The sequence below is a fragment of the Leishmania martiniquensis genome, chromosome 7, assembly GCF_017916325.1.
Source record: "Leishmania martiniquensis isolate LSCM1 chromosome 7, whole genome shotgun sequence".
Classification (NCBI taxonomy): Eukaryota; Euglenozoa; class Kinetoplastea; order Trypanosomatida; family Trypanosomatidae; genus Leishmania; species Leishmania martiniquensis.
In genome coordinates, this window is record NC_090142.1 from 297,501 (window position 1) to 312,758 (window position 15,258).

Here is a 15,258-nt window from a genome sequence, read left to right on the forward strand (position 1 = left end):
CCCCTCTCTCTCGCTCTCTCCCCCTCTCGCTGACACTTCGCCTTCGCCATCTCACTCACGCAGTGCTGATCCACCCTCGCATCATCTCCTTCACATACGCATTCGATCTGTGCAGTGTCACACGTGCCCACGCACCCACATGTTTCTCCGTATTCGCGGCAAGGGCGCATGCCCGGAGAACTCGCAGGCGGCGGTGATGCACATTCGCGGCTTCCGGCACACTCACAGCCCGCCGCCATCGGACTCCTTCTACGCGGTGCTACTCCTGCCGCCGAGCTTCGCACCCACTCCATCGGGCGCCGATGCAGGGGTCAACACAACAGAGCCTGCCGCGCCGCCAAAGGCAGTGGCGCAGCCGTTCCGCTTTGCTCTCTTCCCCGTTGGCGTCCAGACCGTCTCGACGGCAGCACAGACGCAGTGCGCGATGCCGCGGACGGCGACGAGCTCTGCTGTTGAGGCCGGTGCCGACGCGCCGTTCTCGCCTCTGACGACTTTTGACAGCGAGTTCGCCCGCATCCTCTGGAAGGAGACATGGAACCTATACGATATCCTTTACGACGAGGTGCCGCTGCTGCCGTGGATTGAGACGATCAGCGACGGAGTGGCGGCCTCGTTGGTGGAGACAGTGGAGAGGGAGCTTCGCAAGCTCGCCCTGTCTGATGCGGTGACAGCGGCAGCGCTGCCCTCCCTGGCATCGCTGGCGGACAAGACGAGCGGCTTCGATCTCGCCTCGGCTCGCACGGGCAACCGCCAGGTGGTGGTGTGCCCGCACTATTACTCCTCTGCCGCCTTGCCTGAGAGTGCGTTCCGCGGTCTTGGGGGACGCCCTGCGTTGGATCCATGCGATTTGCAGTCGGCCATGATTCCTGCGCCGATGGAAGGCCCCGTGGTGGTATTGGACCTCGTAGACTTGCCTGCAGCGCAAGCAGGCGGCAAGGCGATGGTGAATATTGCCTGGTACGTCGCTTTCGCTGCGATGCAGCCTGACCGTGTGCTGCTCCGTTGCCGCGCTATAGTGGTGCGCCTCCCGTACACCTTAGTTCCAACGTACACGCAAACGTGCCGCCACTGCGTCTCGTCGACTTTGTCTGCGGGCGCGGCGCCGACGATGGCGGATGCGTTCCGCGAAATGGTCGATTTCATTGGCGAACACGTGGCTGCTGTGTATCAGGGGATGGTGCTGGCGCTGCCGGGTGCACCTCCTGCGCTGACAGCAAACTGTGCGGCAGCACCGCCAGTGGTGGTGATTGGGAGCACGATGGCCGCCCTTGGCGACTGCCTACGCTCTCTCTTCGGCATCGCTGCCGCATCAGGCGCCGAGGGGCGTGATCGTGCCCGCGTTGTTATTTTCTACGGGGACCACCTCGGCACAACAGCTGGGGCTGGGGCTGGCGCCAGCGACGCACACTGGGCCTCCGACGCCTGTAGCGTACATGTGAGGGCACAGGACAGGTCCATTGGCGAGGCCTGCGGCTTTGAGATGGACGTGGAGAAGGTGCGAGTGCCACTGAAGGCGCTGCTTGACGGTGGTGAGGAGCCGTTGGACGAGTACACGCTGCGGGAGCGATGTCGACTGAACTTCTGCCCGTGCTGCGGTGACTGCGCTAACAACAACAGGGACTACGCCGTCGAGCAGGGCCATGGACACCACTGCGGTGGTGGCCATTAGAGAGGGAGTACACCGATGACTTCCTCTGCTTGGCTGATGTGTGGAGTGCTCCGCTAGCAGCGCGTAGCTGCTGGTGTGTCGATCTTTCACGCCACGTTGTTAGCGTCCGAGCTTGACCGACGCCGCCGTTAACTGAGAGGGGTGGCTCGCTTGCGCGCTGCGCCTCGCTAAAGGGTGGGTTGTGGCTCGCATCACCTTACCCCTCCCAGCTGCACCTGCCGTGCGTGTGTGTTCCCTCACAGGCTGCTCACACGCCACGTGCCCACACATGGGCAGACACAGGTGTACAAAGGCGTGAGCCCGCTTCCCCATCCTTGCGATGACGATGGGCGCCCTCAGCACCGCCGTCGCGCGGCTGGTTTCTCTCCCTCTCTGTTGCGTTGTCTTCGTGGTCGATGGTCGCCTTTACTGCTCGCAGCTTGGAAACGAAGTCTCTCTCGCCACGATGGGCGCGTTTGAGGGTCTGGAGCCGACGCCATCCGCACCAACGCCATACTTGAAGGACACGATTCGGTTGCCTCCCTGTAAGCCGCCTGTCTCTCTCAGGTGCGTGTGCTCTGCCCCCTTTTTTCTGTTCGATGCTCGACGTGTATGTGTCTCTGTTTGCCGTGTCTCAGCGCCTTTTCCATCTTGTTCATGGCCGAGTTCACTGCAGGGTACCACACCACACCACCCGCACTCGCCTTGTGCTCATCCACGGCATCCATCGTCACAGCCCCTCCCTCCCCTTCCCCCCTCCCCCTCTGCAGGTGAGCACCGTGCCGCCTCAGGATGCTTTCGTCAATCCTCCTGTAGGGCACGGCGAGGGGCCCAACCCATGCAGGAATGGAGGGGGGACCGCGTTCCATCAAAAGCTCCCTTCATGAGCAGCGACGGCAGCAGCACGCATGATACACACGCACACACACAGTAAGAGGAAGCGGAGGGCGCGAAAAGGCGCTTGACGGACCTGAGTGTGCCCCCATTGCCCCCCTCCCTCTGCCCTTTTTCTCGCCATAAGCTGGAGTCCGGGACGAGAGAGACCCTCCCCGCCTGCGGCCCATTGAAGCACGCGTACCTGCGCACATGATCATACGTGCGTGGCCTCTCTCTTCTATGTACGGGTGCCTCGTCTCTCTCTCTTCGACTGCACATCACTGTTGCACCCCCCTCTCTTCCTCTCTCTTTACACACACACACACACATCTTCGGCCTCCCCACAGCGAAACGGCAAAGCGCGACAGACGAAAAACACATACGAACATACACGAAGCAGTACCGCAACGCTCTTGTGTTCGCCTGTTCCACAGGAGTGTGTACTCTCCCCCCTTCTCCCGTGGGCGACAGGAGCTGCAGAGAAGAAGAGGAAGAAGAGCAAAACCCATCGAAAGCAGCAACAGCAACAGCAGCCGCTGCCCTACGATTGCATCCGCCGTGGTGGCTCTGCAGTTCGCCGCGGCCAAATCCCTTCCCTCTTCTCTCCGCAAACAGCGCGAAGACCGGCTTGTCTGTGCGCGTGCCGCTTTGTCTCTCCCTCATTCTCTTTCAATACGATCCCCTCATCACAGCAGGCCCCCCTCCACCTCTCTGTATCTGTGGCACCCACCGCGTCTTACCTCTACGCGTCTTTTTTTTCTCGCACGCGTCTGCGCCGTCTAACGTTCCCATTGCTGTGCCCTTCATCACTTTCTGCACGCTGTGCTCTTTTGCGGCACTCCACTTCTCTACCCCTCCCCTTTCCTCAAACCATCTCTGTGTGTACACGTCTTTTTCCCCTCCTCTGTACTTCCGCTAGTACGTTCACGGTGAGCTGGTGAGCTCGCGCTGCCGCCGCCACCGCCGTCGTCGTCGTCATACCAATTCTCCTCTCTCTCTGCTCGGCTTCCTTTCATGGCCCTCGGCGCTTATCTATTTCACACGCAGCTGCACCATCACCATCAAAGAAATTTTTCTTTCGCATAAGGGCGACGCCCAACGCTACCACGCACACGAGTACCCGCACGGACACCATTATCATCACCAAAGTCGTCATGACTGGCGCTGGCCATTGTGCACTGCCTATTGAACCGCGTGCTGTGGTGCCCCGCTTTCTCGGCCCTCTCGCGTCGCGCACTTTCGGTTGGGCGGGCTCGCTGTCTGGTCGACTGTTGCCCTTCTCGTCTTGAGGTTTTATTGCCGTTGCTCTTTACTGGGCGCCGTTCGGAACCGCCGCACAGCTCTTCCCCCCCTCTGCTTTTGTGTATAGCCCTCTTCTCTGCCGTCTGCGTGCTGCACACGCCTCCCCCCTCTTTCCCCTTCCCCTTTCCCCCCTTCCCCCCTTCCCCCCTTCCCCGCTGCTCCCCTCTCTTCCAGGATCTGTGTGGTGTGCCCTCCCTACGTGCCATTGGTGTGTGGGCGTCTCTTCTCCTCTTCTTCCCTCATTCTTCCCGTCTTGGGTGTGCAGAGGACCACATCGTGTTGCACCCGCGCCGAAACTCCGAGGCGCGGACGCGAAAAGAGACCTCTGCCACCCCCTCTCCACTCCCCCTCCCTTTTCCCATTTTAGCCACTGTAAAAAGAAAGCCGCACTGTGTGTGTGTGCGGCCGCTTCGACCTCTCTCTCTCACCGCTTGTGGGGGCTCCGCGCACTCCTCTACCATTTCTGTTACGTCTTTGCGCATCATTGGACGGCCGCGCGTGCTCTCTCCCCGTAAGGACACACACTTTTACACACGCGCACGCACACACAGGCAGACAGGCGCACGCACACATACACACACACATATGTACACACATTCAAACGCATCAACGATTGCCTCGCTTCGTGGTGTGCGTCTGCGTTTTTTCGCGCTGGAGACTCGTGCGTGCCCGCCGACGGACCTCCCTCTCCCTCTCCCTCCCCGAATACCGTATCACGAAGGTGCCTCTACAGGCGCTGCTTTATTCTTTGCGAGGGCGCCTCCGTAGCCCTCCCTTTTCCTCTTTTTTTCACGTTTGCGCCTCCTCCCTCCCTCCTGCTCCTCGATGAATGCGCTTACGCGTGACGAGCGGCGAGATGACTACCTTCAGCGCTTCGCCCTTCGCGAGCTCGTGGAGCACTGGCTGGATCGCGCTAGTCTCGAGCGTCCAGAGGACCCGTACCAGTACCTGATAGACGAGGCGCTGGCTCAGCGCCGCAGCGGTGGCGGTATTGTCAGCTGCCCAAACTCATGGTGCAACATGACAATGCCGGCCTCACAGTTCGAGACACACCAGAAATCCTGCAACAACGCGAGTAGCTGGGTGCGTTGTGTCCGCTGCAACATGCGGGTCGACGTGTCAAAGATGTCGCACCATCGGCTTTATTGCCGGCTCGAGCGATGTGCCTTGTGTGGGGAGGTGGTGCTGCCGCGCATGCTGCTCATGTGCCCATACCGCCTTATATCTGAAGCAGAGCGTGATCGACAGGCAGCCATGCACCGTCTGGAACGGTGCCGTGAGGGTGTACAGCTGGGCCCGGAAGCCGAGGCGGCGTCGCTTGCCGAAGCGGCTACCGCACCGACATTACTTTCGCCTCCGCAAAGCCCAAAGAGGGCGATGATGTCGGCAGTCAACAGCTTCGTCAGCCGCGGTGATACTCGTCGTGCGTCCTCTGCGACGCCCACCGCACCTCTCCAGGGCGCCGTCGCCCCCCCCTCACTTCCCCCCACCGAGAGAAGAACGACGCGGACGGCGGCCAGTGGTGACCACGAACGCTCGGCTGTCCCCAGCGCATCTGCGTCACAGTCTGCCATTACTGCCCGTAGCGCCGACGCCTCAGCATCCAGTAGCGACGCCGCCACAGCGCCGTTGTTAGCGACCTGCTCAGGGTGTACGTTAGGTGCCTCCGGGAGCATCCTATCGAGCTCGACAACGCGGTCGCTGACCTGCCCGTCGACCTCTGCGGCGCTGGAAAGCACGCTCGTCATGAGGACCTCTTCCGGTGGCAACGAGCGCGACCCTCCTCATCAGCTCGACAGTGAAAGCCATAGCGGGAGTCAGACGGCGATGCTGTCGGCCTCAGCAACAGCGGGGCGGCGTCCCTCCTTCGGGGCCCTCGGCGCCGCCGACAGCGGCCTGCGTGACCAGCTCGACCGCTATCCAAACCACTTGCTCCCCGCCATCCGCTCGCTTCAGCGCCGATGGCGGCGGAACTTCTTTGTGCACCTTTTCCGGAAGGAGGTGCTGGGTGGGGTGTGGCGGCAGCTGGACAGCGCGCAGGAGAAGGCGGCAGGCAAGAATGCGTACGGCATCGCTAACCGCATCGTGGACCGCAGGCTGCGCGAGCAGTGCCATTCCTGCTCGCAGGACATGGCAAGCGGTGCCAATGGCGTGGGTAGAGACGGTGGCGGTTGCGCTGATCGCGGGGTCGGCTTGCGGTCCTCGTCGGTCTTGTCCGTCCCGGCCGACGACCTTGTCGGGGATGAGACAATAAGCGCCTCCTTCGAGGCTGACCCGGTAGCTGTGTCACACGAGGAGTTGGAGAGCGGCGGCTACATGGGTGCGTGCGATCTCGAGGCGCTCACCCGCCACTTGGCGGCGCGCGAGGTACTTCCCCTCTCCCTGGTGCTGAAGATCGTGCGGGCGGCGTCGAAGCTGCTTGGAAAGCGCCCAGTCGTGCAGCACCTCTCTATCCCAGCGAGCGGCTCCCTCGTCGTCGTCGGTGACATCCACGGGCAGATGAAAGATCTTGAGCACATCCTGTGCTTTATGGGACCGCCCACAGCGGAGCGGTACTACCTCTTCAACGGCGACTTCATTGATCGCGGCCCGTACGGGTGTGAGGTGCTTGTGTACATCTTCTCCCTTCTCTGCACGTACCCCGATTACGTTTTTCTTAACCGCGGCAATCACGAGAACTACTCGACGAACACCGAGTACGGCTTCATGGCTGAGCTCTACGCCAAGTACGGCGCCCGCTCCTCCTACTTACTGAGCGCTATGGTCGACAGCTACGAGTGTATGCCGCTGCTAAGCATTGTTGACCACCGCGTCGCCGTCGTACACGGCGGTGCGCCGCGACTCATGTGCACGCTGGACGAGATTGAGGCGATTGGCCACGTACGCGACATCCCGGTAGAGCGCCAAACCACTCGCGCAGAGCAGTTGCTAGCGGAGCTGCTGTGGAACGACCCGGTCGAAAAGTTTCGCTCACGCCAGCTCGGAACAAGTCAGCAAGGGCCGGGGTGGCGCTCGAGCAGCCGCGGCTGCGGGGTGGAGTACCTGTCGAACATCACAGAACAGTTCCTCAAGAGGAACGGTCTGACCCTTCTGATCCGCTCGCACGATGTCAAGACCGCCGGGTTCGAGCTAGCCCACAGGAACAAGTCAATCACAGTCTTCAGTGCCTCGAACTACGGTGGCGTCTCTGGCAACCGCGGCGCCGTCGCCGTGCTGACGCGGAAGTCGGCGCAGCCCGTCTTCCACACGTGGTTTCTGCGAGAAGATTATCGCCAACTCCGCGCAGAGGCGCTGCTGAGCGAGGAAGAGAACGCCTCGTCCATGACGGCTCTGCCGCGCCACAACGACGCGGCGGACGTGTGCTCGGGCGACACTCTCGATGGACTGGGCAGCAACAAGATCGACTTGAACGCTGTGCTCGCGACACCGCCGTCGGCCCCGCCGAGCGCTGGATTTGTGCCGATCGTGCCACAGAAGCTCATTAGCGTCACCCACGTGACCGACTCCGCGCTCATGATGGATGATGAGTTCATTCAGGCGTATTACCTCCACAGCGACTTTGTGCTGCCCGAGGCGGAAGACATCATGAGCGTGCCGAGTGGTGGCTGCAGCCGCGCGAGCGCCCTCTCAGACGCGGGAAGGACGAGTGCGGAGTCGATCTCGGCCATGGCGTGCATCTCGGCAGACAAGAGGCTTAGGGCGCTGCTTCCGCAGCCGCTGGCACCCTCGCTGCCAAAGCAGTCGAAGCCGGACAGCGGCAGTGCTAACGCGAGAGGTTGGCGGGCGATACAGGGACTGCCGGACAGCGGAGGCCCATGGCGTGCAGCGCAGAGCGCCACTGCCAGCAGCACGAGTAGAGACGCCTTGCAGGCGCATCGCGGCACCATGGCTTCCATTTCGTCCCACTTCAGCCACTGCAGCGCACAACCCATGGCCCGTATTGGCCTCGGACTCAGCCAGGACCTCTCCATCGCCCTCCAGCTGCAGACGATTCAGCAAATACGAGAGCTCGTGTACTTCAACCGCTACGCCCTCCTTGCCGCCTTTAATCAGGTAGACGAGATGCGTACCGGCACGGTATACAAGGCCGAGTGGTGTGTCGTCACGCGCGACGTCTTGAAGCTCGATATACCTTGGTACTACCTCTGCCAGCACCTTGTGCCGAGGCTGGAGGTGAACGGCGTGCCGTCCGTCGAGTACATGCGCTTTCTCCGCCACTTCGATGCGCGCTTCGCCCTGGAGTCGCGCCTCAGCTGGCAGCGGGCAACTATCTTGCGCATCAGCGCCGACCTCGACATCCCGGAGGACATTATCAACACTTTCTGCGATCGATCGATGAAGGCAGTGAGTAGCGCCTCCAGTCAAGTCCACAGCACCGGCGGCGGACTGAGCCAGAACTCCTCTCTCCACTCTCCGCTGCCGACCATCTTGTCTCCTGCCACGGTATCCTTGACCGTCAGTGCTGCTGCCTTGACCGACTCCCCCCGCAGCGCGGTATCTTCGCTCGCACTCGGCTCGACACCCCCGGCTTCCACGCTGTCCCCGCTGCTTCCTCCGAGGTCGCTCTCCTCTCCCATCCCTTCAGCGACCACCCTGCTGGCGGCGGCGGCGCTACCGCCGGCCACCGCGAATGCCGCGCGGTGGGACGGCGACGATGCCGAGAGCGCCGCACACGCGAGACCTGCTAGCGAGGCGGAGAGGCACGCTCTCCTCCAGAGTGGCGCGCCTTCGTCGGACGACAGCTGGTGGCATGAGGTTCAGATCGGCTTCAACATGTTCGCGAACAAAGTCCGTGCGCTTTCGCCGGCGGCGGCCGCTATGGAGGACAACGAAGTCTTTGCCCTCTTCTGTTACTTTGATGTCGGCATGCAGGGGCACGTGCGCGTGGGCGACATCGTGAGGCGGACGACGGAGCTGCTCCAGGAGAGCGGTGAGGAAGAGGCCATGCTGCTCATGAGCGGTGAGCTGGACTTCTCTGCCATCCCTGGCGGGCCGCCGCGCGGGGCCGCAGCAGGCCCACCGGCCATGTCCTCCCTAAGCTCCTTGTCGACCTCCTCCCCATCCTCAGCGACGGACGTCGACGTGGGTGATGGCAAACAGGGTGCCACGGCAAGCGGCGCACCGGAAGCCGACGCTGGCAATGGCGGTGGCGGAGGCGGCGAACTGGCACCGCCACCGGGCAAACGGAGCAGCCGAGCGACGAACAGCGGCCTCGCGCGCTTTGGCAAAGGCGGGCTCGCTGCGAAGTGTCACGTGACAAGGTGCGGTGGTGGGGCCGGTGGCAGCAGCGCCGTCGATGGAACCGCATCGGATAGCAGCTCCGACACCGGTCGCCGCTGTGCTGGCAATCCTGTAGAGCATACGAGTGGTCCGGGGGAGGCCAAGAAAATGATGAAGTGGCCGGCAAGCATTGGCGGGCGTGGCACACCACACCGCAAGTCCACCTTAGACGGCGCCATTGGTGACCACGGCGACAAGGAGCCTGGCAGCAGCTTGGTGCGATACTCCCCTTCCGCAACGAAGCGGTCCCTGCCGTCATCCGTTCCACGCAAGATCAGTCGACAGCTGAGGACAACGCTGCCAACCCCAGCGATGGTGCTGCCGTTTGAGCCCGAGGACGACGGCAGGCGTCGCTCAAGCCAACAGGTGCACGCTGCGGCTGCAGGTGAGGCCAGTGGCGAAGTTAGCATGGACCTGAGTTGCGGCGCGAGCAAGTCAGGCCTCTCGTCTCTGGCCTTCGCCGCGGACCGAAGCAGCACACACGCAGCGGGGGTGGCACACACAGTTGCGCTCCCTCGCCTGCAAGCCGGCCGCAGCACAGGCAGGCCAGCAGAGGGGAGTGGTGGCAGTGCTCGGAAGAGCACCGAGTCCAGCCTCACTGTCATGTTCGGCGTCCCGAAGCCGCCATCCTCCGAGGTGAAGCGGGAGCCAAGCGTTTTGGGCCATGACGTCCCGACGTATAGACAGCCCTCCTGCGCCAGCGACTCGGCTCTGTCGGTGTCAAAGCCCTTCGACGACTACTGCGGCCCCGGCGACTTCGATGGGCGCCTCGCCTTCGACGCTGCAGGTGGCAGCGGCGTCAGCGCCACCGACAGTGACACGTTCCGCCCGCACTGCTCCTCTCAAGAGCACTCGATGCAGCATCAACAGCCACCGCGGCAGCAACGGGCACCGTCGCTGCGAAGCAAGCACTTGGCGACGCCACCATGGATCTTCTCAGCGTTGCTGCGGGTGCAGGAACAACTGCTTGGCGGCCACTCGCGTCTTCGACTCCTCTTCGCCGCGCTGAATCAAAGCAAAAATGGCCGTCTCTCAGAGAAGGAGTTCGTGTCCCTCATTCAGTTCATGAATCTCCTTCTGGAGCACCCCCTCTCCGATGAGCAGGCGCGTGAGTTGTTTCATTTTGTGCATGAGTCAGCCATCAACTGTGTGCAGTCCATGCTGAACCGCCAACAACGGGCCTCCGCTGCTGGCCCCCTTGGCCGCAAACGGGGCCACCACGCGGGCAGCACCATGTGGGGCGATGTGAGGCGGATGCCTGGCGACATTCATCTGAGTGTCTCGCCGATGCTGGCTGGGGCGTCGTGCGAGGCGGACACACAGGCCTATGCGCAGTCTCGCTTGCAGGCGGAGCTGCAGCGAGGGGGCGCCTATATCCTACTCATCGAGTTCATGGCCTTCTTCGGCGTGAGGCCAGTGCCGCACGGGGAGGAGGTCACGGCCACTGAAGAGCTCCTTCGAACCGGAACTGCGAGTGCGACCAGCGGCGGCGCCGAAGCGACTCGCTCTTCCACGACCGCACCGTCGGCGCTGACAATGTCTCTCTCTGGCGACTTGGCAAGTTCCCATCACCAGCAACTCCAGGGCTGTCGAAGCACCGTCCCGCGTTGCCAGCCGCCCGACGCTGACTCATCGGAGGGTCCGATGGTGCCGGGGGAGGGTGCCGCCACCTCGGTGGATCGCTCCTCGCTAGCCATGCAGCCAGCTATCGGCTCACTCGAGGCACCAGCGATCGTGCACGTGGGTGGCAGTCATGTTGGTGGAGCAGGTGAGCGACTCAGCAACGCCGCGAAGGCAACAGCAAATCTAGGCCCGCCTTCCTGCGATTTGCTTCACCGCCGGCTCGTAGGCAGCAAGGGAGATCCCGATCAGATACGTGGTGCCAGTGCGGTGCCGCAGCGGCCCCGCGAGCTTCTACTGACACCTTCTGCGACCGGTGGTGGCATGCTACGCGGACCAGGACGCATCAGCTTTTTGTCGCTAAGCACAGCCGAGCAGGAACTATCGGCGAGCGCAGAGGACAGAGGTGGTGCACCTCCCCCGGCGCACCTGCTGCTTCGGCCCGCTGAGAGTGTGCGGTCCGCCTCTGCGATGCTGACGGAGAGCACAAAAGAGGCGATAGCTTTACCCTCCTCATCCCTTGCCTCGTGGGGCAGCCTGCTCAACAGCCTTGATGCCACCCCTGTGACGCTGACGACACACACAACGGACCTTCTGAGTGTGCTCGCTGAGCTGCGCAACGTCTACGGTGAGCACGCCACGCTGAGAGAGCTGCTGCAGAAGCTGAGCAGCTCCTTACTGCCCACTTCCCATCCCGAGGCTACCGCCTCCCATTCGCAGACGCCGCTCTGCGGCACATCGACGTCGCTGTCGCTGCTGACAGGCCATTCATGCCCCCGCAACTCGTGCAGTCTAGCAGCCCTCGGCGGTGTGGCGACGCGGGCGGCAGGCTCCCCACAGCAACCGCCTGACCTGGCCGTGAGCGGGGCCCCTCGCCTTTCCGCCGCACCCACCTCCGCGGTAGCACCGGCTGTGCACCTCTCTTCAGTTATCAGCGCTGGTGCCTGCCACGAGGAGGCCGTAGTGGCGACGCAGAGCCACCATCTGGCTCAAAACTGCGGCATCCGCCTCGAGGGGGAGGTGGCTTCTCTTCTAGTGCCGAACAGCTTGCCCGGCGGTGCGGGGCCGCGGCGGCGTACCGTGCGCAGTCACAGCGGTTGTGAGGGAGACACGGGAGCGCCTTACTCGCCGCGCGTGCCCAACCCGCCGGCGGTGTGGATTGCGGCGGACAGCACTGTGTGGCGCTTCAGCACCAGGCTGGAGCCTAGCATCACGTCCACGACTCGGCCGTACATGCTGAACCAGCCGACTGAACTTCGGGTGACGCGGATGGCGGTGCACTCATGCTCGCTGCTGCCCATCCCGCTTGACGTTCCGCTTCCCTCAGAGCCTCTCATGGCGGCGCACATCACGGAGCTCGGCAATGGAAGTACAAGTACCAGTGTCGTTACAGCTGGCAGCCGTGGTTGCCCTCGGAGGTATTTCCACGGACATGACCGCAGGAGCCGGCAGCGCTTGAGCAGCGTGTCGCGGGCTAAACAGCCGTTGGAAAGCAAGTGGCTCCCTATGCCTCTGGCGCCGTACATGACGACCACACTGGCGCAGCGGCCGCGCGCCTGCACGTTCGAGGTGCTGGGCTCTGCCGCCTTCTCCAACTCCAGCTCATCCGACGCCTTTGTGGGGTCGAGAGTCGCGACTTCCGCCAACATGCATCTCCCTGGCAGCGGCAGCGATGAGGCAGGAAAGGGCTGCGCCTGCGAGGGTGGCGGCGGCGGCATCGCTGCTCCCACGTACGAGAACGCCAGCGACAAAAATGTAGCTCGCGGCGAGCCGTTTATCAGAAGCGGCCAAGGCCTGGGGCTCGGGCGTTGTGCGGAGCGGCCTCCGCCGCAGACGGATGAGAGGGTCGCGCCGAGCACCCCGGAGACACCCTCAGCGATCCCAAACTCTCTGCCTCGGGCAAAGTCCGCCGCCTCCGCGCTCTCTTTGAAGCAGTCGCAGCCGCTGCCTAAAGCGGTAACCCCTCCACAGCCGCGGGGAGTCGCGCTGGCGAACGCGCCCGCAGCCGTGAATGCCAGTGACCCACAGCGAAGCGCCGCGGCCGCGTCGATGCCGCTCCTCTCTCCGTGTCACGTTACCACACCCTCCCAGAGAGCCTCTGCCGCCCCAAAGGGTGAGCCGTCACTTCCAGCAGCTGCACCGGCTATGGCGTCGACGCCGCCGTCGCTTGACCGGCCGCTGCGGCCGCAGCCGAGACCTCCCAAGGAGAACGAGGCGTTGGCCGGGCCCGCGAATGGTACCCGCGTCGCCTTGGCGCCGGCGGTTGCGATGCCCGCCTTTCCAGCGCCTGGTTGGATGGGGTCGAAGGCCGCGGCGGCCGTCATTCCAGCACCGCCGCCGATGCGCACGATGCCTTGCATGACGGTGGCGACCTCCATCTCATCCTTTGCTGAGGCCGACCCGAGTTTGCCCGCCTCGCCGCACAGCGGAGCTCAGAGAGCGGCCTCTGGTCCTCTTAGTCATGATTCCAGCCAGCCAACCGGGGCGGTGTCGCTGGCCCCGGTACCGTATCGCGCAGACTCAGCGGAGGTGTCTGAAGTGCTTGCGGCAAAGCACGCGTCGAGCATCGTCATCGGCGTCAGTGCCGCCGCAGGAGACGCGACAGCCAACTGCCGCGACGCTGGTAGCTTCATATCGCTTAGCAGCTCCTTCGCTACACGACTGAGCAACACCGGCACCCTCCCTCCCATCGTACCCTCGCAGCCGCCTTCCGGGAGCACGAGCGCGATGAACAGCAATGTTTGGCTGACGACGCCGACGTCTACGGATCAACTGCCGTCTCTGCAGGCGAGTCATCCGCAGGGCTCCGCTGTGTTCAACTTGCCCGACGCCTTCGTGCTAGCGGCGCCGGGTGCGCGTACACCAGCGGAGGCACTTGTGTGCTGCATAAACAAGGACAGCAGTGAAATCGTCAGCAGTACTCAAACCGTGGCAATGTCAGCCACATCACAGACTTCGACTGGAGGGCTCGAGGGCACAGCGGTGCCTGCCCGCCCGGCCAAGGGCATCGGTGCCGGAGGAGTTCTTCGCAGCAGGAGGCACGGGGAGGAGTCTACGAGCCGCGCTTTCGGTGACGCAGCGAAGCGAATCGGAAAAGACGAGGTTTCATTGACGATGACTACGCCGCCTTTGTCTTCTGTGCAGGCAGTGCCGCCGCATCCATGCGCTACTGCTCCTGCATCGGCGGCGAACACCGTGCCGACAACGCCGATAACATGGGAGCGACTACCCGCTCTCTCTTCAGACACGGAAGCGTCGACTGCCACCCAGCAGACCGTTCTAACGGCTTCCACGAACACCGCCGCTGACGCAGGGGCTGCTGCAGCCCTCACCGGAGGCATATCGATGAGGGAAAGCAAAGCCAAGACCGCGCGTATTCCAGCCGCAGCTGCGGCCGAGTCGTCGACGGCGCCGCTGGAGGTGGAGGGCAGGCATACGCTTGCTCAATCGACACGAAAGGATGCCGGCAAGACGCGGCCGCCGCGTTCAAGTGGGGCGCGGGAGCAAGAAGGGGCATCTTCGCCGCCCAGTGTGACTCCGAAGCCGCGAGCTAAGGCCGACAGCGGTCATGCTGGCAACGGGGTGGCCGAGGATGTGATGGCTAAGGCAGCCACTGCAGCGTGCACCCTGGCGCCACCCCCACCCCCACTCCCGCCCGCTACCATTGCTCCCTCAGTAGCGGGGAAGGTACAGACACCCGTGACGACACCCGATCCGGTGAGCGTTAAACGGGGGTTAGCCGCGCGGGCGCGTGATCTTCCGTGGCGCGGCACAGCCTGGACTAGCACCGGCGGCGCGATGTAGCGCATCGACGGCACGGCAGATGGTAGTGGCGTCCCCGGTGGTGTCGCCAGGGGCTCGTTGACGGCCATACGCGCGAAGGCGTCTGCTGCTCTTGTCCTTGACGAGGGGTCCAGCCCAGCTGCTGTGGGGCACGGTGGAGCGACGCGCGTTGGCGAAGCGAAAACCACCCGGTTGCTGCGGCAGCCCCAGCCGCCTCCATAGCGAGCGGCTCGGTGTAGCGGCGGTGCTCACAATGCCCCCGCCGCCCTCGCAGGAGCAGCCGTCCGTGCCAGGCGTCGCGTGTCACAGCTCTACGTTCTCATCTCGCCCTGGGCCACGCATCCTCTCCCACAGTTCCGCCCTCATGCCCCCCTTGGCATGCGATACATCTGTAAGTGAAGAAAGTGCTGAGTGGCCGCGTGAAATCTCACTTGCTATGTATATATATATATATGAATGTGTACATGTGTATGAGCGTGTGTGTGTGTGTGTGTAGATGTGTGCCGGCCTCGCCTCTGGAGCCTGGCAAGCTGCGGCATGGAAGGGATGAGGGAGGGCTGCTGCACCACGACTGCCTCCGTCTGTTTTCTCTGTCTCTTCGCCTCCCTATTCCGGCCAGCCCGACCGCCTGCCTTCCCCCCAGCGCTTCACCTCCTCGGGCGACAGACGACGCTGCGCTGACTTTCTTGAGAGAGACCGATATGAGCAGTGCGGTGGTGGAGCGAACACCACTCAAAGCAGCAGGGCGG

At 63.4% G+C, this 15,258-nt stretch overlaps 2 protein-coding genes across 2 annotated transcripts; both read left to right on the plus strand.

Moving 5' to 3' along the window:
• Positions 1-139: 139 nt before the first annotated feature.
• On the plus strand, positions 140-1,669 carry LSCM1_07326 (uncharacterized protein; the record flags this gene model as incomplete). The annotated part of the gene is made up of 1 exon (XM_067324701.1): positions 140-1,669. The coding sequence occupies one exon, from the start codon at positions 140-142 to the stop codon at positions 1,667-1,669; it is 1,530 nt and encodes a 509-aa protein (XP_067181058.1).
• Positions 1,670-4,651: 2,982 nt separating this feature from the next.
• Positions 4,652-14,530, plus strand: LSCM1_07327 (uncharacterized protein; the record flags this gene model as incomplete). Its single annotated transcript, XM_067324702.1, has 1 exon — positions 4,652-14,530. One exon carries the CDS (start codon positions 4,652-4,654, stop codon positions 14,528-14,530), a length of 9,879 nt encoding a protein of 3,292 aa, XP_067181059.1.
• Positions 14,531-15,258: the final 728 nt, after the last annotated feature.